Source organism: Struthio camelus, chromosome 2 (assembly GCF_040807025.1).
Source record: "Struthio camelus isolate bStrCam1 chromosome 2, bStrCam1.hap1, whole genome shotgun sequence".
NCBI lineage: Eukaryota > Metazoa > Chordata > Aves > Struthioniformes > Struthionidae > Struthio > Struthio camelus.
Genome location: NC_090943.1, coordinates 21,668,554 through 21,692,385, shown reverse-complemented (window position 1 = coordinate 21,692,385; position 23,832 = coordinate 21,668,554). Strand labels below are relative to the sequence as shown.

Sequence of the window (23,832 nt, the reverse complement as noted above, 5' to 3'; positions counted from 1 at the left end):
TATTCTTTGACTAAGTATTACTGTAAAGATCTTCCCTTCATCTTATGCCTACTTTGTCTCTTTAAGAAGTCTTGCTGACAGAACCTGCCAAAAGCTTTATGAAACACAAGTAACCTAAAAAGCTCTAACAGTGATGCATAAGTTTTCTGCATTAAACTCACACTGTCTTTTTGCTATTATTTTTAACTGGATGCATCTACTAATACTATTCATTTCATAATTTCAATCAATTACCCAGTACAGAACTAACCAGTCTGTAATTCCCAGACTCTTACAAGAAAATTCAGAAATTGGTGTCCTATTTCCATCTCTCTTTCCAAGGCCCATTTAAGTAATTGCTAAAATATTAACAGCAGTGCTTAAATGTGAAGTCTTCGCTTACTGGTGAAGATCATAGTTCCAGGCACTGGATTGAATGCTTCAGTCTAAAACAATCTCTCCAACTTGCATCCCATAAACGATGCTGAAAACTCCTAACTCTTTTACAGTAAAGACTAGTGAAAAAAAGCTTTAAGCCTTAGCATCTTCTTGAAATTGATTTATATTTTGATTATCTACTAATTTTACAAACTCCTTAGCAGAGTTCCTTCATCTGCTTTGTTTGAAAAAAGTCATTAGTATGTTTAACAAGATGATCCTCAAAGTCCTTTAGCTTACCTCAGTACGGATTTGCATTTGACTTGCAGATCTTACGTTCTTTTGCATAAACTTTTCCCTTTTCAAAGATTTCTTTTTCCACTCAAACAGCTCTCTGAGATAGAAAAATTCACTCCTGTAGAATGGGTTTATTTGAGAGTTTTCTACTGGCTTCCATATTGATAAAGTCACAGTTCAGACAAACTTTTTGAAAAGCTTCAAGGAGTCTGTAAACCCATCCTAAATGCAGGTTAATAGATGATTTTTAAACTTAAAAAAAAAAAATTAAAGCTCTAAGTTTACTTTGAGAGTTAAAGCTTATTAGAAACCAAAATTCAAACATGTTTATAAACTTTATAATGTCAATATAACAGCTTTCCTTTTTTTGAAAACAAAACCAGCTGTTATCTATTCAGAAACATCAATTAAAATCTGTATTTTCAAATATGTTTCACAGTTAATGCATGTCAAAAAGGAATTATTATTAAGCTTTCTCACTCAAAAGCTGTGTATCTGTATGTACCTCTATATATTGCTTGTTTAACCTTAGCAAGAAAACCTAAGTGAAAAATAGATACTCCCACCACCAACAGTAGCATCCACAGTGCTGTCAGGCTATTTCTATGCATGTTATAATCCACACCTTAGCACCGAAAAATGTGTGTTCTAATAGGCAGACAAAAAGTGGGCGGAGGAGGATAAAGAATAAAGTATAAATCACAATAAGAAGCAGCTATGTGAAGCAGTAAGACAATTTTTTAAAGTTATGACTGTATTCAGAAACTTGCAGATACTGCAAACCATTAGTAACTAGTCACCTGACAGAAAAGATGGCAAAAAAGTGACTTAAAATGAAGCACTGGATGAGCTATATGCTCACAAGATGATTGCTATTATACTGGTAGATTCATTTCAATGTCTCCAGCTTTCCCTCCTCGCCATTGGCACTTACATACTTTTCTCCTAGAGTGAGCAGGTTTATAATACCAAGTATTTTCTCCTGTGAAGGCATCTGCTAAATTAAAAGGTCTGTCTCTATGTATCCATATGTACTATTTCCAGTCCTTCAATAATTTACACAGCTTTTATCTGTGTCTATTTTCTACCTTTTTTCATGTAGACCCTAGAATTACACAAAGTAGTTCAAAACTGATCTTTCGTACCCTTTCCTACTCATTACTTATCCCTACTTTAGGATTTAAGAATTGTTTTTAACACTTTCTTTAAAAACACTCCAGTTCATCTTTAAAACACTCTGTACAGAAAAGCAATCCTGAAGAGTAATACTGTTTTAGGTTTTGCAGGACAAGAACACTTCAAAAGACATCTCTAAATTATGTTCATAAATATATTTTCTTGTCAATAGAGCTGTTGCAAATCTGAAATTGCTCTACAATACCAAGTTAAAAATAACTAGTCATTGATACGAACTGAACAATCATCTGCTTAAAGCTAACTCCCCTGAAAAACAGAGAGGTAAGAAGAACGAACAAAACACTCCAGCATTTTATTGTCAATTTTTTGTTTAGACATATGACAGAAATTAAGTGAAAACGTTAAGTAAAAAAAAGACAGCATCCTGGCTCTTTGTATTTAGGAGAAGCTTGGAGGAAAAATTCTTTGGTCTCCTCAAAACTGCAGGAGCAAAAGATTAACCACAACTTACCATAACAGGACAAACACCAACTTTAAAGCAAAACTTATTTAGGAGTACAGCAGCATGCAAACACACCTCCAAAAGAAATAAGTCAGAAAACTGTTATCTATTTCGTATAACAAAATAAACTGCCTGGATTTTATTCATAGCTTTTTTTTTTCTCTTTTCTTTTTTTTTTTTTTCCCCTCCCCCCTCTCCTTTTTTTGGTGAGGACCATAGAATGCCTGCCACTAAAGCAGATCTGAAGTAGCTTATAAAAAAGAAAAATCTTCCATGGGTGATATGCATTCTAAAGATGTATGTGACTGAGCCCTCCTTTAATAGGCAACATCTATTGGTTGCCTCTGCTGAAATACTGAAAGCCCTTTCATGAACACAAAGGTTCAAAGAGTTCACAGACAAAAGTGACAATTCCATAAAATACATAGATACAATGAGCATATATGAAAAGGACACACAAACAAGTAACAAGTTATTAGAGCATAAATAGCCTCACTTGAAGTCAGAGAATAATTTTACTTTCTAGACAGTCCTCAAATAGTAACAGAAGTCTAAATTAACTGACCAACTTTCTACCCTCGCTTTCTTCAATAAAAGAGGAGTTTTGAGTAATGATTTCTATTTCAGTTTTTCTTGATCAGGAAAGATATAGCTCATATTTTGTGAATAAGTAATTTCTCTCAGAATACTTTCTTTCAGTGAATTAAAACAGACATTACTTTCACATTATTTGAGAATGCAGTTAAAATCAATGACTTTATGTTAAGTACATACCACTTAACATTCTTGCATCCTGAATCACAAAGCCCTGTTAAACCAGTTAAATTTGGATGAAGGTATCAGTAATTTATACGTTAGAAAATCATTAACTTAAGATTACAGACATTTTAAGACTAATCACTAACAGCTTATAAAAATTTCTTGAGTTACAGTTCTTGAATTCTTTGTGGCTTGAAGAAATATGGATCTACCAACACTAGTGTAAAAATGCACACAAAACCCCCTGAACTCCTCCATGCAGTCACAATACACACATGGAAGCACATCTTCCTATAATCTGCTGTTGCACCTCTAGTTAATATGAGTTTTGTTTCAGGGGTCCTTCCTCCTCCCTATGACAAACTTGCCCAGCAAGAAGGAGAGGTGTCATTTCAAGAGCTACAGCCCTCCCAGATATCACCCACTCCTCACAACAGTGTTGCCATCTTTCTCCTGCTAGTCCCACTTAAATAAAGTCTTGAAAACAAAAAGTGTATTTTTCCTACATTAGGTTCTTCTTTCTTTCTTAAACAGAACCACCAGTCATGCTGATACAGCTGTGTGGAGAACACTGATTTATCAGGTTAGGATAGGAACTGAAAGACTGTTCTGCAATAGCTTCTCAGCCGTGGTCTAACCAATCTGCTATGTCCTCACCAAAATCAGGTGCATTCAGCATCTAATAAAAGCCCAGGTCACGTTCCTAGATCTCTTATGGTTGATTCCAGCCCTGAGCTATAGATTCGGTAAATACACATCTCTGTTATGTAATATCAGGACTGGATACCAGAAAAAAAAAATGCTATTTTAAAATGCTTGTTCTTGGCAGAGATAAACATATCTAAAGAACTTTAAGAACTTAATGACTGGTAATATAAATGGGATGACACTAAATAAGGTGTATGATCATTTAAATTTATATATAAGCTGGAAGCTCATCAGTTGGAAGGGACATAAGAGGGGTCAGGTTTATGGCTGAAAGGGTAGCTATGAAATTCCGTGTTATTTGGAGGTTAAAAAAGCAAATGATACCTCCAAATGGATGAAATAAGGTCTTTCCAGAGACAGAGACATGGAATAGTAATGCTGTTCTTGATGGCACGAGGGAATAAATAACTCCTCTTGCACAAACGTTTGAGGTGGGGGTTTCACTGTGAAGTGGTGTGCTGACAATACAGACTCCAGCTATTTAAAGCCTTTTCCCATTCTTAACCCCTCATTTCTAATAGCAGAATGGTTTGTAAATCATACCAGGAAACTGATCCAGGTGTAAAAAAAGCACATGCTTTTTAGGCAGATTTTTGCTTAATTCAGATTTGTTCTCTGATCCTGTTCACAGCCCTACACACAGTTACATAGGGTGACTAACAGACCAACACGTCACAGAAGTGGGATATGAGCACTTGGACATCAATTTACCATAAATAACCTCAGGTTGATAATTAGAGAATGCCTCAAACATGGAAGTGCCTTTTCAGCATGCTGGAAGGACCTGGAGGGAGTAGGGTTCAGAGGGGAAGAAAGAAGCTAAATCCATTCTAACGTGGCTTGTTTAAATTTCAGCAGAAACTCTGAGACTACTGCCAGCATCTCTCCATCGAGGAAGTTCCCTCTAGTATTAGTTCTCTCTAGTATTAACGTAAAAATACATTAACTAATTCCAATTTATTTACAACACATTAACTCAAAGATCTCTTATGTTTAAAAAGCAGCTAAAACCAAAAGATACTAATGCCTGTATAGCTAGCAACACACACCTGAAAAGGCAGCTGCTCTGCCATCAGCACTGCGCTCCATGTTCTCACCCTTGGCGTTCTACTGAATGCTAATTCTACATCTAACAGGAAGCTTTCTTTAATACATAGCAGTTAACACGACTAAATAAGTGGAAAAATGTTTCAAAAGCCTACATTACTATAATGTAATCTGAATATTCCTACTATAGAGAGTTTTCAAACACATGAAAAGCAGTTCAAATTACGACATTTTTTCATGGCTTCTGAACTAAAAAATGCTCTTTAGTACTTAATATAAAACCTAGCTTGTTTTGTCTTTTTCTGTTTGTCATTACAGGAAACGATGGGGGGACAGGGGAAGGACAGAACGTTATTTCTTGCCACATTCTCAAAAATCAAATCTACTTTTCTATCAAGCAAGCCAGGGGAAAAATGTCACAATTAAATGGTTCATAAATATAACACTAAAATTACTATTTGAGTCAATGTAATCGAATGGAAATTAAAATGTAGTTTTTAATTGCATATTACAACTTAACTGGTAGCACTTAGCAGAAAGCGCTAACTCATTTATTTTTTAATTGTTAGATGCTTCAAGGCAATTGTTTTAATGCAGAAAAAAGTGAGAAGCTCTTCAGTAAATTTGATTGTAGGACACTCAGGCATGCAGATCAAATAAACTACAGGTTGAATAGGTAATTAGGTTTGGCCTGTGATACATCAATCTGGAGACAAATTTTCAAAGAAAGGGAATAAATGCTGTCAGCTCTTTTGAGAAAGAAACTTTCTCTTCAATTCTTTTTTAAAACACCACTCCCTTTGAACCTTTTAACACAGTTTTTAAAGTGTTTCCATTTGTTAGAGAACAGGAAATCACAAATCCTCTGGAATATGTATCTCAATGAACTCTTTGGGAAAAGAACTTTTGTAACTTTCATAAACCTCAGTAGATAAATACACAGGGTAGTAAGTCCCAACAGACTGCAGGTGGTAACTGTTTTCATAATTGCTTGATACATTTAAAATCTTTGGCCACAGTTAACTGTGCTAGAAATAATAAGCCCAAAGGCATGCAGATACATTAAAGCAGATGATTAGGCTTTATTAGAAACAAGTGTTTTCCTCGCAAGGTTATTATTTATCTCCTGTAATACTAAGCAGAATTTTCCTTCAGGTGTCAAACATTTGACAGCTTTGGGCAGTATGAAGTACGCTTTTATTTAATCCACTTTAGAATAACACGGCACGTTATGAATGTTTTGAAAACATTAACATATCATATGAAAATAAAAATTAATATATTAGAACATCCTCAATTTCAAAGATTGTATTATAATAAAAAAGACTTTACTACACTGCTAATCTTGTTCAGTTACCGCTCCTCAATGCTGTCCACGTCTATCCTTTATCCAGCTTTCCCGTCTTCCTTCTCCCTTTCAACTGTACTTGCCTCACGTAAAGACCTCCCTCTTTTGTAGTTTGTGTGTCCAAGTAAACCTTTGCTTCTTTCTCATTGGGTTAAGGACTCTTGTTACAGTAATCTCCTCGAATATTCAATCAATAGATTATTACTGCCCCTGAAATTCAGTTTTTCCTGTAAGAATTCTGAATGTTTATTAGTATTCCATCTCAATCTCTGTCTTCAAGATCTAATTATATGAAAGGCACAGCTACACAAAGCTGCTGTCTGCAGTTATATTCAGAAATCTGATTCCCACACCCCAAATACTTATCTACTGGTAGGTTACCACAGCTGTCATTACTGTACCTAATCTTTAACTAGCAAGCACATACGAATTTTCGTGTTAGATGACTTTACTAAACTCTTCAACCATTCAAGCACTTGCCATTTTACAAGAATACTCCTTTGATCTGTGCTTTTCACTCTTTGAAGTACTAACCAACAGCCTACACTCTTTGGCTATATAATCTATTATCTTGATTACCTTACCTGAGAAATCATATCATCAGGAATATTAGGTGTATAACCTGTCACTAAAAACTGTTGATGCTTTCCTCGTAAAAATCCATTGGAACATGTAAGCCAGTGTTACATGCTACCTCCTCCCGCGCAGAGTGGCACCACACTGAGGCCACCCTCGCCCCCACCCCAGGGGACCCGGCCACTGTGACACGTCGCACCCCGCGCACCTCACAGAGGGGTGCCAGACCACAGGCGGCTGCGCATCAGGGCCACACAGGGGACAGGACCAGACATGGCAGCAGCCAGGCGACCCCAAGGGCCCCAAGACACAGAAAGGCCAACTCTCCAGCCCTTCAATCTGCTCCTATTCCTCCAAGGCCTTGGGAAGCAGACCTTCTCTGAACAGCCATTCCCAGCCCTGGTCCTGGTGAGTTCCCACCTGGAGGAAGGAACCACAGGAAGTTCCATCTGAAGCTGAGGAAAAACTTCTTCACTGTGAGGGTGACAGAGCATTGGAACAGGCTGCCCAGAGAGGTAGTGGAGTCTCCTTCCCTGGAGATATTCAAAACCCGTCCGGATGTCATCCTGGGCAATATGCTCTAGGTGACCCTGTTTGAGCAGGGAGGTTGGACTAGATGATCTCCAGAGGTCCCTTCCAACCTAAACGATTCTGTGAAGCAGAAAGGATACGCTCTCTCCAGGGCTGGGCTCCTCAAGCCACCTCTCGCCTCTCTCTTTGTGTCAACTTCCCCCCTGGCAGTCACCCAAAGCACCTCCCTACAAGGGCCCTTAAGGGCTTCAATGGAGAAGGCCTCATCTCTGACACCACTCACTCTCCCTCTTGGGGCTTGCTTGGGGGGCTCACGAATGATCCTGTGGGGGCAGACAGACACACTGACCAGCATGGACAAGGCCAGTGCACCAGTTTCAGACAAGGAGGCTTCAAAAGAGACAAACGGGCCAAGGCTTCCACCGGTCTCAAGGATTTGGTTGCCGTTGTCTGTGACTTGGTTTACCATAAACTCTTCAACCACTGAAGCCCTTGCCATTTTGTAAGAATCCTCAAGTCTTTTTCATCTGTTGTTTTTCATCTTTGCAGTACTAACCAACAGCCTACACTTTCACTCTGTATATAATCTATTATTTTGATTACCTTACCTGAGGAACTATCATATCATCAGGAATATTAGGTATGACCTGTCATTAAAAACTGCTGATGCTTTCCTTGCACATCTTATCATGCTTCTCTATCTTATCTCAGTAACTTCTAGATTTTTTTTCCTTGGTCCATTGCTGGCAACCTGTTTCTGCTACTTTCAGTCATCTTAAGTAATTTATTCACAATTATTTTTTGTTTTGTTGACCCTTGCCTCCTTTCATTTTATAATCTCAGCTTTCTCCATCAGAATTGTTTCCACACTACAGTTGATATCTGAATAACGTTCTTCCTACTTTAAGTGCAGCTAAATTATATTGCTGGCAATGCTATCTTTCTTTGTCAGTAACCAGAGTTATTCCCTAAGACAGCCTGGATATTCTGATTTCTTTACTTTAACTTGAATGCAACAGGAGATCGGCATCCCAAAAGTGCACAAAACATTGCACAACTGCAGAGCAATTGTTTTCGTCAGTGATATTCAAATAATTTCTTCACTATTAAGTATGGCAGATCAAGTCAGATCTACTAGTACATTAAAACTCACATAGGAAAAATCCTCCGCTCTTCTCCAAGGGGACAAGATGTCTAAAGACGAGAGAAAATTTTGCTAAGCAGAATATAAAGAATTAGAGATTCAGTTTCAGTATCTAAGCCCTCTTTGGTACAGAGCAAAGGTCTAGAATGTTCTCTAGCCTACAAACCTAACAAACTTCTTGTGGCATGGTTCAAGCCAACCAGTATTTTTGCTATGAAGATTAAATCATTTACTGTCCCACCAGAAGGTGCATGCACGAATCGGAAAAGCACATTTAGGACCCTAAATGGGCTACCCAAAAAACATTGCGAACATGACCTAAACTAAGTTTTCAGTTCCATTTTGCAACTGAGTTATTATACATAGGAAAAAAAATCTGACTAGTGTCTATGTATTCATAAGCCTAAAAAATAACAACTCCAAGCACACAGTTTTACTCATGATTGAAAAGGGAAGAGCACTGTAAGAAGTCTGAGTGGTCAGAGTGCTGATGTCCTCTAACCAGCAGCGTGTCAAAAATCTGATGCAGTAAAACACATCAAAACTGGTATTTCAGTAAGTAAATGCAGGTCTACCTTGTGAAAGCTTGAGGGTCGCAGCAGAACACAGGTTTTCCCTTTCTCTGAACAGTATTGGATTGCAACCAACACGAGAACCATCCCTCCTCCTCAACACTGCGTTTTAAGAAATTCTGCCTTTTGGAAGCGGCAGGAAGTACCGTAACCAATACGAAAAATAAAGCTCAAGTGCAATGTGCTGTTTCTCATACTGTGCCACCTTTAAGAGCGCTCCTCTCTTTTGCACGTTTGGGCAAGCAATAAATTATTCAGTAATGTTTTATAAAGAAAGATTCAGGCCAAATAATTTACACCCCAATTCAAAACATACCTAACTTCAAATAGGGACACAACTCCTACTGATTTTAATGGAATTTAAACGCATGACTGAAAGGTGATCTTTTCAAGACTGTATCCAGCCTCTCAAAAACTATATAGAAAATGGCTAATAACTAGATTCAGCTTATCTGAAAATACCTAAGTGACAAGACAGTGATGACAGTAGTATTAAGCCAATCCAAGGCAGGATCTTTACTGGAAAAGAAGCCAAACACCCCACACTGGTCAGTTTACTTTTAGTTGCTGGAGTTTACCCTACATTATAATTTCTGGGCAATATCAGTAAACAAATTTAACTAGAAATCATCATAGCTGCAGTCTGGGGAAGAGAAGCAAAGCTGCAGCACTTAGCATTGGGAAAGAAGGGAATTTGCTGAAACTGATCAGATTTTACCTGGTTTGTCAGGAAAATAAGTTATAGTAACATCAGTATTTATTTGCACTTATAAATTAAAACTAGATTAATTTGAAGCTAGATTCATTCTCCAATTTAAAGATCGCTGAATTCATACCAAGAAAAGTAAGAAACTTCTCAAATTTACATTACAAAGCTGAAAAAAGAACCAGTGAACAGCACTTCAGGGTCATAAACCGCAAATTCTCTCTCACCGTGAAGTTGCAGATCCTGTGAAAAACCCATTTTCAGGGACATTTGTAATGCATGCCTCTCATTTATTGGTGAATTTACAAGGACACAGTGTGCCAAAGCTGGCCTCTCCTTAAGATCGCTTCCTTCTATTGGATGGGCAAGAACAAACAGGGCAAGGTCACTGTGATTAACTAGCCCTCATATCTTCCTCCAGCTTCTCCTCCTTATTTCTTTTCCATGTACAACTAGTCTCTTCCTTCTTCAGCTTCGTCATCCTTCCTTTGTGTATTAGGGACAGAACTGACTGACGGTTTTAGGAGGTGGGGGGGGGGGGGGAGGGGGGGCAAGGGGTGGAGGGGGAAGGAGTACCACCAAGGGAAATCAGGATTTCCCTTGACCCAGCTAGGCCAAATTAGAGCAGTCCCAGTGCATGGTTTTCCAGTCTCTCCCCCTAGCTGAAAGGGGGACAAAGTGCAATGAACCCTCATATTCACAAATGCACAGCTTGTAGCAAATTTATGTTGAATGCACGTTGGCTTCAAGACAGAAGAGACGCTCCCAAGGGCTAGCATTAGATTTTCAATCATTGATTGGGAAGGAGATCAAGCCTCCACTTCTCCTCACTGGTACAAGGTTTCTCTTACATCAACTGTCATGTCTTTCTGTGATAGACAACAATCATATCAATCTCAGATATGAAACGAGGCTCAAGAATTGAGGTAAATGAAGAAATTCCACCCGAGTTATAAAAGTTAAATAGAAGGTATAGTCTAAATAGAAGGTATTGTGCTGTCCAGGATTAAAACAGAGTTGCTGTTTTCTGCTAAAAGCTCTGTATGCTTGTCCATATAGATTAATACTTTGCACAACTAATTCAAACTTTTGGGTGTTTTTCAGCTGACATACTTCAACAACTGAGGACTAAGCACTGAAAACACACATGTGAAACTGTGGTCAGACTGAATTATGACAGCTAAGTCACATAAATCACTTCTGGAAAAAGTGATTCAGCTGAAAAACGGCTAAGAGATGGAATTTGACACTGGAGTATCTATAGCATGGTGTTGAAATCAAAACGTATTATCCTTCTGCTCTGTACAGGACAAGAACTTATGCTACTCTATTTAATTAGACAGAAAGTTGAAAAACCTCAATCAAGATCAGGAAATACTCAAATAAAGTCAATTATATGATCTTAATTCAGCACATATGTTTCGCCAGTCTTTTTCTAACTAGCATAAAAATGATCACAGGTCATACTATTACTCTCTTTTTGAAATGTCCTTAGGGAAATATATATTTTGCCCATTTGTTTCCTTTGCAATCTAGACAGTTAGAACTGTGCTGTGAAACATACACTGTTTACAAGCACTTTTTCCCTGGCTGTCATATCTAATCATTGCTCTGTATCATTTGGATTCTTTTTTAATAGTCTCCTCTTACCACTGTCTTAAAGGCTTATAGCATAACTTTCCCGCTTGCATAGATTATGACAACTCTACCCACACTGGTTTTAGCCAGCCTGAGCATGGTACATCTGAGAGCAGGATATTATTGAACATCACACAGCCCATGAACACACTACTACTTCCTATAAATATAAGAATAAATAAAGAAAATAAAGTTTCCTATACTTCGATAACCTATCCAACCTAATGAACAGGTCAAAGACAGAAAGGTAGAAAAGGAAATACATAAATACCACCTTTTTACATGACAGTTGCTGAGTTCGCAATTATTCAGTCTTTTTAGATGCCTCACCTATTTTAGGCAAAATTATATAACTCTTGGAATAAGGTTTAATACTACTAGCATTTCCATCAGTCATAACAATACCTTCCCTGAATCCATCGCTAGGATAACTTTTCTTCATTTTGTATTTACAAATACAATTTGTTCTTTTGATATGTATCTGTCATAACAGTGAACACACCACTTGAGATACTATGTCAAAGAAAACATCATCATCATCCTATAGCTTTATTCATTTTTAAGAAAAGGTGAGAAAATTAAAAGCATTGCATGTTTAATACTCCAGATGAAATTAGATTTTTGACACTAATGATTTGATATTCAAAGCTGAAAAGCATACAGTTCCTATTCCAGATTCAAAGATGTGGGGCATCCTCCCCAAGAATATGTATTCTCTCCTTACTTTGGACTTGAATAGTTTTAAAGTCCATAGGGGCTTAAATATTTTAAGGCAAAAGCCAGAAAGTACTATTATCCGCACTTAAGGAAAGATGCTTCAAAAAAGTATACAATTCTATTGTTTCCAATGAAATAAAAAACGACTAATTTGCTAGAAATGACTGCTCTGTTTCAACAGCCACAGAAGCAGACAAAAACATTAGCCATAAGAACAACACACACGTTGGCTGTTTAGTATAATATTTGAAAAACTCAGTTTTTCAAATTTTCTTCTGCTTGTTAGGCTTGCTGACTTGTTGGCTAGCAAAGAGGAAGAGAATCACAAACGTGTATATACATACACAACAAAGTTACACAAACACTTTCGATTAACTAAGGTGTCAGTCTACTGTCTTGATAAATCAAGTCCTACCTATTTCAAAAACACAATATGTAACAGAATGGCACCTTCTCCATAATGTCCCAACTGTTATTTCAACATTTTATTAATGCCATTCTGCTACACAGAAGACAGAGCTGAGCAGCACAGGGACCACAAAGAAACTTGTGTATATTGTTCTACAAATACCACTGAGCTCAGGCAAGAGCCTAAGTATATTACAAAGGTAGATTTAAATACCTATTATAAAATGTACATGTGTAGGACACAAGTAGTTATTTCATTCAACACTAAAAACTCTAAAGTGAATATGAAACTTAAAGTAGTTACTTATAGGATAGGAATCGCAGAGCGCTTTTTATTTATTTTTTTTTTTTTTTAAAACGTGTTAAAAATACTCTACTCAGGTTAAGCCTGCAAAGTCTGCAGTGATACAAAGCAAAATAAACCACAGGAAAGCCTAGAGTCTTCTAACTTAACACTGTCAGTACCACTCTGATGCAAATTTTTTTTTTTTTTTAATTAAGTATCTTTTCAGGGACACTAGATTGCTTAAGAGTTTGGTAATAGAAAACTGAGATTTTCACCTCAGGGTCACTAAATTCAATATGGCCCAGATCAATAGTGACTCAAAGTCATCACCATTTGATGAGAGTTTGGAGCTCAGGTTAAAATGTATTATGATCTTAGACTAGCTCCTAGTCAATAGCATCATAACTGACACTAACACGTACTGTTGCTGGCAGTCTCAATACAGAGGCCTTAAATTCAATGGGCACACAGAGCGATTTACTTTCTCAGCCTACAGCAACCCCTCTGGGTCGGGGTCGAGGCACACTAGCAGGACATCGTGAGGAACCTCAGACTGCTAGTTGCTCACATGCATCTGTCCTGTGAATAAGAGTTTTAACACAGGCACACTTTTCAGATATTATATTTGTTTCACTGCTTAGTGAAACAAAAAATTAAGCATTTCAAAACTAGATGACCTAAGGTAGCACACTAAAAGAGAATAACTCTTCCGCTCCAGGATCAATTTATTAAAACATCTGGTTTACACAGCACCTTAATCCTGCTAAGATATAAATGGCTTGCTTAAGGAATTAACATTTTTTAAAAGCCTGGAAACTGTATTCAGGTAATCCGTCATATGATGTCTGATTAGAACAAGCACCATGTTATTTGCTACTAAAGAAAAAGCATACTCAGATTTCAAAGCAGCACAGATGTGGGAAGATTCAAGGCAGAAGAGAGCAGGTGGCAGGCTAGCTGGCAATTATGAAACGTGCAAGATTATAAGATGACTAAGATTTAATTGTCAAAATCATATTTTCTAAACTAACAAAAATAATAATTTAGCATTTGTATAGCATTTTGTCTTAAAATGCTCTATGGCAGAGAGACCTTCCTTGTAAAGTTAAGGTTATTTTACAAAATTGTGCCACAGCTACCTTTCAAATATAATCTTCATGATTAAAAAGCTCACTCATTTATCAATAGCTAACTAACACAGTGCTTTGACGGCTCAGACTGAGAAAAACAAAATCCTACACAGCATTTTAACCAGGAAGACACCAGTACAAGACGACCACAACCTAACGTTCAGATTTTGAAAAAAAATGATAGCTACGTTTCCAGCATCTCCTAATATATTGTGTAGAAACAATGTTTATGTGTATTTTTGTTTCAAGTTATCTTTAATTAAGGGCAAAACCTAAAGTGTAGCAAATGCAGGAGATGCATGTTATCTAAGCCTCTCAGCTCTGTGCACAAAAATAGTTTTTACTATCCCTGCTTTAGTAAAACCAAGCCAGGTGCTCCTGCAATATCAAAAACACCCAAATGCCAAGAAGTGCCGCAGGATAACATGAAAAACAAAAATAATGAGAAACATGATTTTCTATCCATACATCTGGTCCAGCTGGAAGGGATCAGGCACTGTCCTTCTCCACCTTTATCTCCCCTTTACAGCGCAAGCAAATAGCAAAAGGTCAAAAGTATTCACCCCTCATTGAGGCAAAACTTGGAACTCTATCTTCAGAGATGAATCAAGTCAAATAATGATATGGAAGGAAGAGGAGATTCCAGTGGGAGAAGATGAGGGATCTGTAAAGCAAAAGGAATTATAATCCTGGTCCCACTGAACACTATGATAAACCTCCCATTGATTTCTCAAGGGCCACAAATGTGCAAGATCATCATCATTATTCACATAAACAATGAACTCTCATGAAAACAATGTGTATTACAAATCATGTAAAATTAGATCAGAACAAAGAATGTAAGAGAAATCCCACTAGGAGAGAAATTACTTGGAAATGACTCATCAATAAAACAATTCCAGAAACAGTAAATACATTTATTTTTTGCATGAATATTTTTGGCAGAAAGGGCAGGACAAAATCAGATGCAACACAACATGTCTGTTAATAAGTTTCCCTTTATTCTTCCAGCTCTAGATATTAGGTTATCCACCAAGAAAGTAAATGGCCACAACGTAATGCAGTAAACAGCTTACAAATATATGAGAGCAACAGAACGACGCAACCTAGAAGAAAGCCCACAAAAACTTTTTTTCTAAATTTCCATCAATTTCTAACAAGCATATACAGAACACTTCTAATAGTGAATTTCTGCTGACGGATAAAAAAATCAGAGGCTCAATCCAAGTAAAATAATCTACTTGTCTCCTCTAATAACTTCAAAGAGGATCTCGTCTGGGAGTCCAAACATTCAATGACCAAAAAAAAAAGTTTTAGAAATAAATTCTTCTGTGCTCGCTTTGAAGAGTTTTGTTATTGACATGAGAACGAGCTTTCGGTAATTCTTCTCAACTTCATAGCCATATGCAGTTTACATGAACAAACTAAATAGTGCTACACGAATATGCAATTTAGTACTAGGTAAGTACAGAATTTCTTACATAGGAAAAAACTCAAGGGTCTCATTACTTCATTTCCATGCTCTCAAATACAAGCAGGTCTATTCACACTGTTCAACAGATGGAATTTAAGAACATGATAAATGATCAAAGAAAGATTTCATAAGTGGTCTAGATAACATGTTTCTAGTTATGTGTCTGCCCTTCACGTGTTCCCAAATCTGACTTGAAACTCCCTTGTTGCAAATACAGTTCAATATTTCTTTCTCTCCATTTGCATGAAAGGTACTGAGTAATGATAAGTGATTATCATTTTACCTAGAACAGCCTTGAATGGACTGAAAAAACAAGCCATCCAGTTCTTCCCGACAGCTTCCCTCTTTTGGGCTAGAAGTCGATCTATTCAACCTTTCTCTATAAATATCTTTTTTGTATCTGAACCTCTTGTTTTTGTTGAACTATTCTCTTAATTTTTCTTTCTTTCCTAAAAGTGTAATGACTAAAACAATACAAAAAAAAAAAAACCCCAAAGGTGGATCACTGTTGCAGAGAAAAGCAGAAAAATTACCTCCCAGGCTTTTTTATGCTTAATGTTAACCTAGTCCCAAATGAGATTTGCTACACTTTCTTTTCACAACCAGTTCTAAGTAGAGAGTAACAACACAACAAGATAAGCCCCTCATGGACCTTAACTTAATACGTTCCTTGTCTTACCTTGAGAACAACTTCACTGCACTTTGAGCACATATTCTCAACCAGCTATGTAACCTTATAAATCAGATCACACTTCTCTTTCTACATCGTTCAGTGGACCATTTTACCTTGCCTAAGAAGGAAGCTATTTTCCTCTCTATTACCTGCTCCTTACTCATTTCAATATTTAAGCATCATGGAAACAGTAATCAGTACATTAATAGCTTCCACATCATAATTAGACACCGGACAGGAAAAAAAAAAAAGAAAAAAGAAATTTTCTAAACAACTGCTAATTTAGTAGACCATCCCAAAACACAAACTAGTAAACTCCCAGCTGTATTTTAATTTATTTTCATATACTTTTACAAAGCTACTATTATGTTTTTCAATGATTTTTAGGTTACCTGAGAAACCTGCAATTGCATACATTTCTTTCCTTCATAAAAAGGACTATATTTGCTCGTCAGGTAGGATAGTCTTTTACATGAATTTTAGGATGAGGATTAGTCTAGCAAACTCTTCTTAACTTGACATTTAGACTTTACCTTCCCATTAGAGGTGGTCATTCTCATTTCCAAGCAACGCTTGCTCATTAATGACAGCCTTTACATCCAAGATCATCATCATCAATAAAAGCTGAAGCAAATTACTCATTTTATTCCAGAGTTATATCCAGATCATGATTAACCCTTAATTCCAGCCCCTCTGCCTAGTAGCCCAAATTCCTCCTGATCTATTTTATTTACGTTAGGATTTATCTTTTTCTTTTCAGTTGCAATATCTAACAGCTTGACTTTTGCAAAGTTGCACTTTACTCCTACACCTCATGGCTTATCAGATATATTGCAAAGATCAGCAGAACACCTCTAGAGGCTACCTCTCACAGGCAAAACTGATTTTTTTTTTTTTTTTTGAAGCCCATGACACCTTCCTCTGAAAGCATCTCTTAAATCCATCAAACCCAAGTATCCGTTTTAGTTTACGAAATACAGAATTCCAGTTATCCTCAATAATTGGTAAGACATGTTTTTTGAAGAAAAGGCAATTTTTTTTAAATTTTTCTGCAGTGCCACTGCAGACTCTATGGATAATGTGTAGAGAGCTCTTTATATAAGCTTAATGCTGAGTCAAATACTTCTGAAAGGCATCATCTTCCCCAGGTTGGCAAATCCCTTTAAATGAGCCCTTTATTCTATGATAGTATTATTTCCTAGATAAGTAACTGTCAGAGAAATATCCAGATTCCTGTTGCAGATGGAACAATAAAATCTGAATTTTTCTTTCCTACAGCTTTGATACCTCTAAATTAGTAAATCTGATCTTCCAAATTCACTCCTCCAAAGAGGGCAAATGTACTCTTCCAAAGTGGAAGAGGCAATAATCAACAGCTGACAGGACTGTACCCCATAAGCAGTTAAACCAAATCTAAGGTCTCTAGCTTTCAAAAAAGAAAGGGACCTAAATATTCAAATATTATCATGTGCTAGAAAAAGATACAGGGGAACTGACTTCAATTTAATAACGGAACATAATCTAAATTCTATCAAACCGGGTAATCTGCATGATTCAGTACCTTCATAACAAACCAGTCAACAGGTTATAGGCTATAGGTTATAGGTTTCTATAGGTTATAGAAAACGTCTGTAGCTAAAATGATTTACGAAAGAAAAATTCTTCCTAAGACAAGCAGAACTGAGAGGTGAATGTCACACACCACTTTACTATATATCTATGGAAGAAGCATAAGAGGGAGGTAGGAGAGACATGCTGTCCAGGCTCTTATCTATGATGTGTAGTAGAAGAAAATACAGCTTTCCGAAGACGCAAGTGCGTTGATTAACAGTTAGGAACAACTAACCTGCAGTACAACCATTTTCTCAGTGAGCTTATTATTAGTCATACAACACACACATTCTCTTGTTGACATACAAACGGCTCCTACAAGAGTCAATAAAACACATTCTTCCTGTCTCTTTGCACAGTTGCTCTCTACTACTGTATTAAATCCTAATGTTGCATTGCAGTAACATTAGCCATCAAAGGGAGGAAACACACGTCACCACGTTTTGCTCAGGTCAAACTCATTACCCAGGCAGTTTACTTGCAAATTGCTTGCTTGTTCTTAAGATCTTAACCCCATTTGCAACAGAATATAATTCAAAAAATAAGCTCATGAATCAATTTCATCCTGAGCTTCCAGGTATAAGTGTAGAAAAACAAGTTACTTACCTTTTAATAACAGTTCTTTGGGAGGCTTTCATTTCCATGGCTATTTCTGTAAGGATGTACATATAACCTTTGTTCTCTTCAAAGCATCTCTAAAGACACAACTTCTATATACTCTGTCTAGGAGGTGCAAAATTACAGATGAAATAGGCCCTTTAAGCCTCACTCAAATTCCTTCAGTATCATGGAAATCCAAAGAAAGACTCAATTTCCATCCCAGAAGAAGGTGAATTTCGGGATCCAGACAGTCAAACATGCAACAAACCCAGAATACTGTAAACAAACATACATCTTTTCTTCTTTAATCGTTTACCCACACAGCCTGCTAAGAGGAGCTGGGGCACAGAGATGTGACTGACTGGAATCCATTTTGCAGCCACTTCTTGAGTTAGGGTAAGCAAAGCAAAGACTGTAAACGTATGCTCTCAACTCCCCAGCAAGTGATCCACAGAATGCAGGATTGGAGTTCCTACTTAGAGAAAGTGCAGGAAAATATGCTTCAGTGTTTAAAGATTCAGTAAAGCCTGTGGCCAATTTAGAGTTTCAATCCTTGGTTATGGTTATGCAAAATTCAAATTATTTTAGTAAACGTTTTAGCTGTGGTCTGGCTAAAAAAGGAGAGGGAGTATTTTTCATAGGCTGAGAAACAATCAAGGAGTACGAAAATCTGCAGCACAGAAGAAAGGAAGAGGGAACTTGTTACGCTATTTTGACACTCAACAGTCAGTGTGTTGCTCTAATTCCACTCTGAATACCCAGTTCTTCTCACCTCAGTCTTTCTGGTAGACAGACTTTCACGCGAGGAGATCAATTTACCACATTTCACCTCTTTATCTTGTTTCAAAGATGAAAATTATACATTTTCAAGTCAGAATGTTAAAATAAAATTTATCGCAAGTTGACTACACTAACTGCCACTAAGAACCCTTATCTCAAAGTGGCAAGAACCTTACTTATCGGCAGAGTTGCTCTTCACTCTGTCTTTTCCATAAGCCAGATGAAGTAAAGCACGTAATCAGCTTCAGGTGATACTGTAACCAGGGAATTAAAAAGCAAAGGTGTCTTCTTTCTTTTTTCTTCTCTTATTTTTGTTTTTAATAAAAAATTATCTGCCCTTGGAAACAAAATGTTATTAACTGCAACTAAGAGAAAGGATTAAGCCTCATGTAACTTGACTGCACCATGTTCTACTAGTTTCTAATGAACAAGAATGGTATCTCTACTAGAAACCAGAGCGCTTTCAGATGTTTTTATCAACTACTTACATCCTACTGTAACATTTCCAGTATCGTTAAACAAATTACACTGGACATGGATAAAAATTTTCCCCTTATGTCTAGAGAAGTATTAACTGCTGGGCAGAGACTTAAACAGCATGTGAACTTTATGGCAGTATGCATACGTTATTCCATTTTCTTAAGAGGTAAGCAAGTAAAGCACTTAAAATATATAACAATGTGAAATGCAATTTTAAACTTGCCTTCTTCTTCTGTGTTCTGTTCCTGCTTCCCAACCAATCATCCATCTGTTCCTCAATTTCTTCAATAGAAGCTCCATGATCATATGATGGTATATATGCATTTGATTCCAGAACTGTGTACACAGGGAATTCAGATTTTGGTTTCCTGGCTTTAGGTTTCTTCTCCTCTATAAAGACAAAAAAAAAAAAAAAAAGGAAAAGAAAAGAAATATTACTAACACTGCAGACACGCATAATTCAGCAGCACTCGTAGCTCCTCAATTCTTAATGCCACATTAAATTTTTCAGTTAGGAAGGAAGGGCAGGATGGAAAGGGCTTCAATTTTGTTGTTAAAAAGAGAATTCAGAAATTTGTTATAATCGTTTTATTATTACAAAAAGCAAATTGCATTGCATACACTTGGCTCCTCTTCTATCTGCAGCTATATTTGAGTTTGCCTTAAACGGCCAAACAAGGAGCCCCTCAAAAACACACTTAGCACATACACTATCTGATAATTAAGATTAGTACAGGCAAAAGCAAAGGAAGCTGTTTTAAGCAAATTTCCAAAGTCCAGCTGGCTTCAAAGAAACTAGCAAAGGCAGAGAGGTGAGTTTTAGACAATTCTGTATTGCATTACGGTCAACTGTGTTGAGTAAAACTTTCCTTCAAATGGTATTAAATGGGATCAGCTAACTTAGGGGACAGGAAAGAGGGACAAAAACAACCACCTACACAGATCCCCTAGATAAGATGATGTTCAAAAAAAAAAAAAAAACAACTTTAAATTTGAGTGAAAATTGCCAGAGCTTTAGGAACAATAATATGATGATGATCAGAAAAAGAAGCTTGAGAAACAAGCTTCCAGAAACCTCAGGCAGGCCAAGAGGGGCTGGGTTTGTGGGTTGTGTGTCTTTTTTTTCCTTTTCCACTTATTTTTAAGTAGGCTTTATTCACAATAACTGGATGTTCCTAAGGATGCAATCGACGTACTGAAAGCTGATCTAATGGCTGGCTGCTGCTAAAAGAGGAATGTTCGATTTCGTCTCCACCTTCCCACTTTCCACTGCGTGGCTATGTGCTCCTTCCTCTGTGCTTTTATAGTCATCCAGCCACTCAGTAAACTAACTCAACTCACTAAACTGGTAGAAAGTTCTCTCTCACACAAATCAAAAAGGAGAAAAATCAAAGTCAGCTAAAGGTGATGGGTAAGGAAGAGGAGAACCACACTTTTCATCGGCAGTGAGCCATTATATCAGCTTACCTGTTTTATATAGGCATACTCCACTACTTTTCTGAGCGCAGAGCAGAAATGTCTGGGTTTTTTTTAATGAAAACTTCTTTAAAAAATTCACAAAGAGGACAGAAGGACTGTTCCCTACAAACTCCAATGTAGGATTCCTTTTCCTATCATTATAAGTGCAGGAAAAGCATGGTGAAAACATTTCGTGGACTTGGCAAAGTTTTCATGAAAACTCCTAAGAACTGAGTACTTAAGAAAAGAACGAATGGAGCACAATCAGTTTCATGGCACCTCCTAGAAGTCATAAGAAAAGGAAATTCATGTAAACGTTTAAAGTTAGCAGAACGACTAGTGACCATCTGAACGTTTACATGTACTTTGTTCAGAGAACTGCTTTTGTGAAAAACTCCTAAGTTTGTAAAACTACTGTCAATAAAAGGAATACTAAGAAAAACTTGTATTTGGAGCTGTCTAACAAATAACCTTATAGAAGCATCCCTAGCAAATAATTAAATCATACATACTCAAAAAACCCCAGAATATAGGGGAGAAAAAAAAACATAAAAAATTTTACCTAACATTTCTCTCATTGCCCAGATGTGTTATTAAAGACAACATCAGTGCAAAATTCTTTTTGTCTATTTCAAAAGTTAATTTTAACAATCAAATCGTATACATCATTCTTTGCCTCATTTTTCTCGAAAGTTGTAATTTTAGCTTCTGAAGTCAGAGTTCAGATTCAGAAGCGTAAGTAACAATGACTTCACTGGTCATTTACTGCAAACGTGAATGGACAAAAAATATTCTAGGAAGTTATCTTACATGGTAATTCCCATTACTGTACCTCTAACCTGAAAAAACAAGCAAGCCCTTTGCATGCATTCAGTTGGGATTACAGTACAGTGGACACACACCGAGACAAATGGATTTTCCTGTATTTTACACCCCATCAGCTATGGTTTGCTAATTTCCCTTCTCAAAGATGCAAGCCTAAGTTCATCTCATTTAACCTTAACACCTAAAAATTAAGAGTCTAACCTCTGTACTTCTAGAAAAGTTTTGCATCAGTACTTCCAGAAGACATTGCACCCCACTATAATATCAGATATCTAAGACAGGAAAATATCTAGACTTTCTTCAGCAAGTTGAGTGAGAGAGGAAGACCCTAACATAGATAAGATATCCTTCTGTCAGCTAGCTAAAAAGGAGAGAGAAATCCCACCTCAAGAAGATGGCTGAGTGTCCTCAAACAAGCACTCAACTAGAATTAAAGCACCTTTGTCTCCAGGGAAGAGGCAGAAAGATAAAAGAGCATATCCCTGCATAACCCCGAGGTACCACAATGGCTGTCATATTGAATTTTAAAACATAAGCAGAAACTGAAGTCATAGCACCTTTGACACAGGCTCTCAGTAACTCAATGAAAACAATTTCACCTTAGAATTTTAAAAAGCCTTCTTTCAGAATAGGAAAGCATGTAAGAAGGTTTAATGGTAAACATCACAAAGGATTTTAGATAAGGGAACAGTTATTGTTACAGAAATAATTGCATTTTAAGAGTTTTGGGAAAACGCCAGCAGGTTTGAAGTACCGCCAATAAAAACTTTGTTTACATATACTTAGGAAAGAATGCCATTCAGAAGTAATGGCGTGAGCTATGAAACCTCAACTGAATGCAGCCAAGCACTCTTCTTCTTTCAGCTGAAGATGGAGAAACCAAAACAGATCACTGAAATTAATTCACCTGCACAATGCAAGTCCATAGCAGATATCTAGGAACAAAACCTCCCTCCCACCATGTTACCTTCTCGCTATCAGCACTTCCAACTGGCAGCCCAAAAAACACTTCCAACTTGACCTGCTGCCTTTTGCAGAAGGGAATGAGGAACAGGTTTTTCAAATAGCAAAGGGTGTCTAGACAGATGAATAACTCACCCTACATCTACGAAAGCCTGACAACAGATAGACAGGGAGCTGCTGCTCTGCTGCCACTACCACGACCTCAAGCAAGGATGCGTTTGATGGTGCTGACAGCAGTGACAACTGAAGCTGTGATTCAGAGTTTTGAAACACAAGCGTTTCTTAATATTTAGGGTTATCGTCTAATGTTGCTGGGATTGGACTATGTGGTAAACCACTATAACAAAATACACTTTTAAACGGTATTTTAACTCCAACCTCAACTATTGGTTCTTATATTGCTGCGCATAAACCTAATAAAAATGTAGTAAAATTCTCCTAGTACTGTGAGCGCACACTCACTGTCTGCCAGAGACCTAATTAGAGGACTCTCTCCTACGTAGGCACCAATGTCCAGCTGACCTTAACTATGACTAGAGTTACTGGTGCTCATACAACTAAATGCAGTAGAGACAGACAGTCTTGGTGAGTGAGACCAGAGCCAGGCTTCAAACTCAACAGGGTAAATGAACAGCTTAATCTCACAATTTTCTGTGAACGTTACATCATCTAATTGCCAAATTACATTGTACTAACTCTTCTGGTTTACTAGAAAGAATAAAAAGAATCACATAACAGCAAAAAGTAAATAGATAATCCAAGATCCTAAGCACTATGGAAACAGTTTGAGATCTACTACGTGTTTATACTACCCTTCTCTCCCTCCACCAATGCAAAATGATCAATATTTTCCATCAGTTCAGAATATTTTTTACATAGTTTTAGTCCTTCTGTAGCAGGAGAATTCTTGTTTTATCATTTGTTGAATTCATACTGCAAGAATATCTGTTTTCTATGATTTTCCACCTCAAGAACTATACAGTTCTTCACCAAAGGGTGAAGACTAACACCTCAAAACTTAAAAAAAGAAACATAATTTGTCCCCTATGTTTGACCAGCATGTAACATACCCATCACTAGGGTTCCTAGACTTTGACACAACACA

General features: G+C 37.1%; 1 protein-coding gene across 2 annotated transcripts in view; it reads right to left on the bottom strand.

Moving 5' to 3' along the window:
* Positions 1–23,832, bottom strand: part of DNAJC1 (DnaJ heat shock protein family (Hsp40) member C1) — a 110,639-nt gene that overhangs the window by 24,528 nt on the left and 62,279 nt on the right. For both annotated transcript variants that reach the window (XM_068934603.1, XM_009673655.2), the window contains exon 8: positions 19,705–19,871. In XM_068934603.1, coding sequence (XP_068790704.1) covers positions 19,705–19,871 — 167 coding nt within the window. The remainder of the gene's footprint in view (positions 1–19,704; positions 19,872–23,832) is intronic.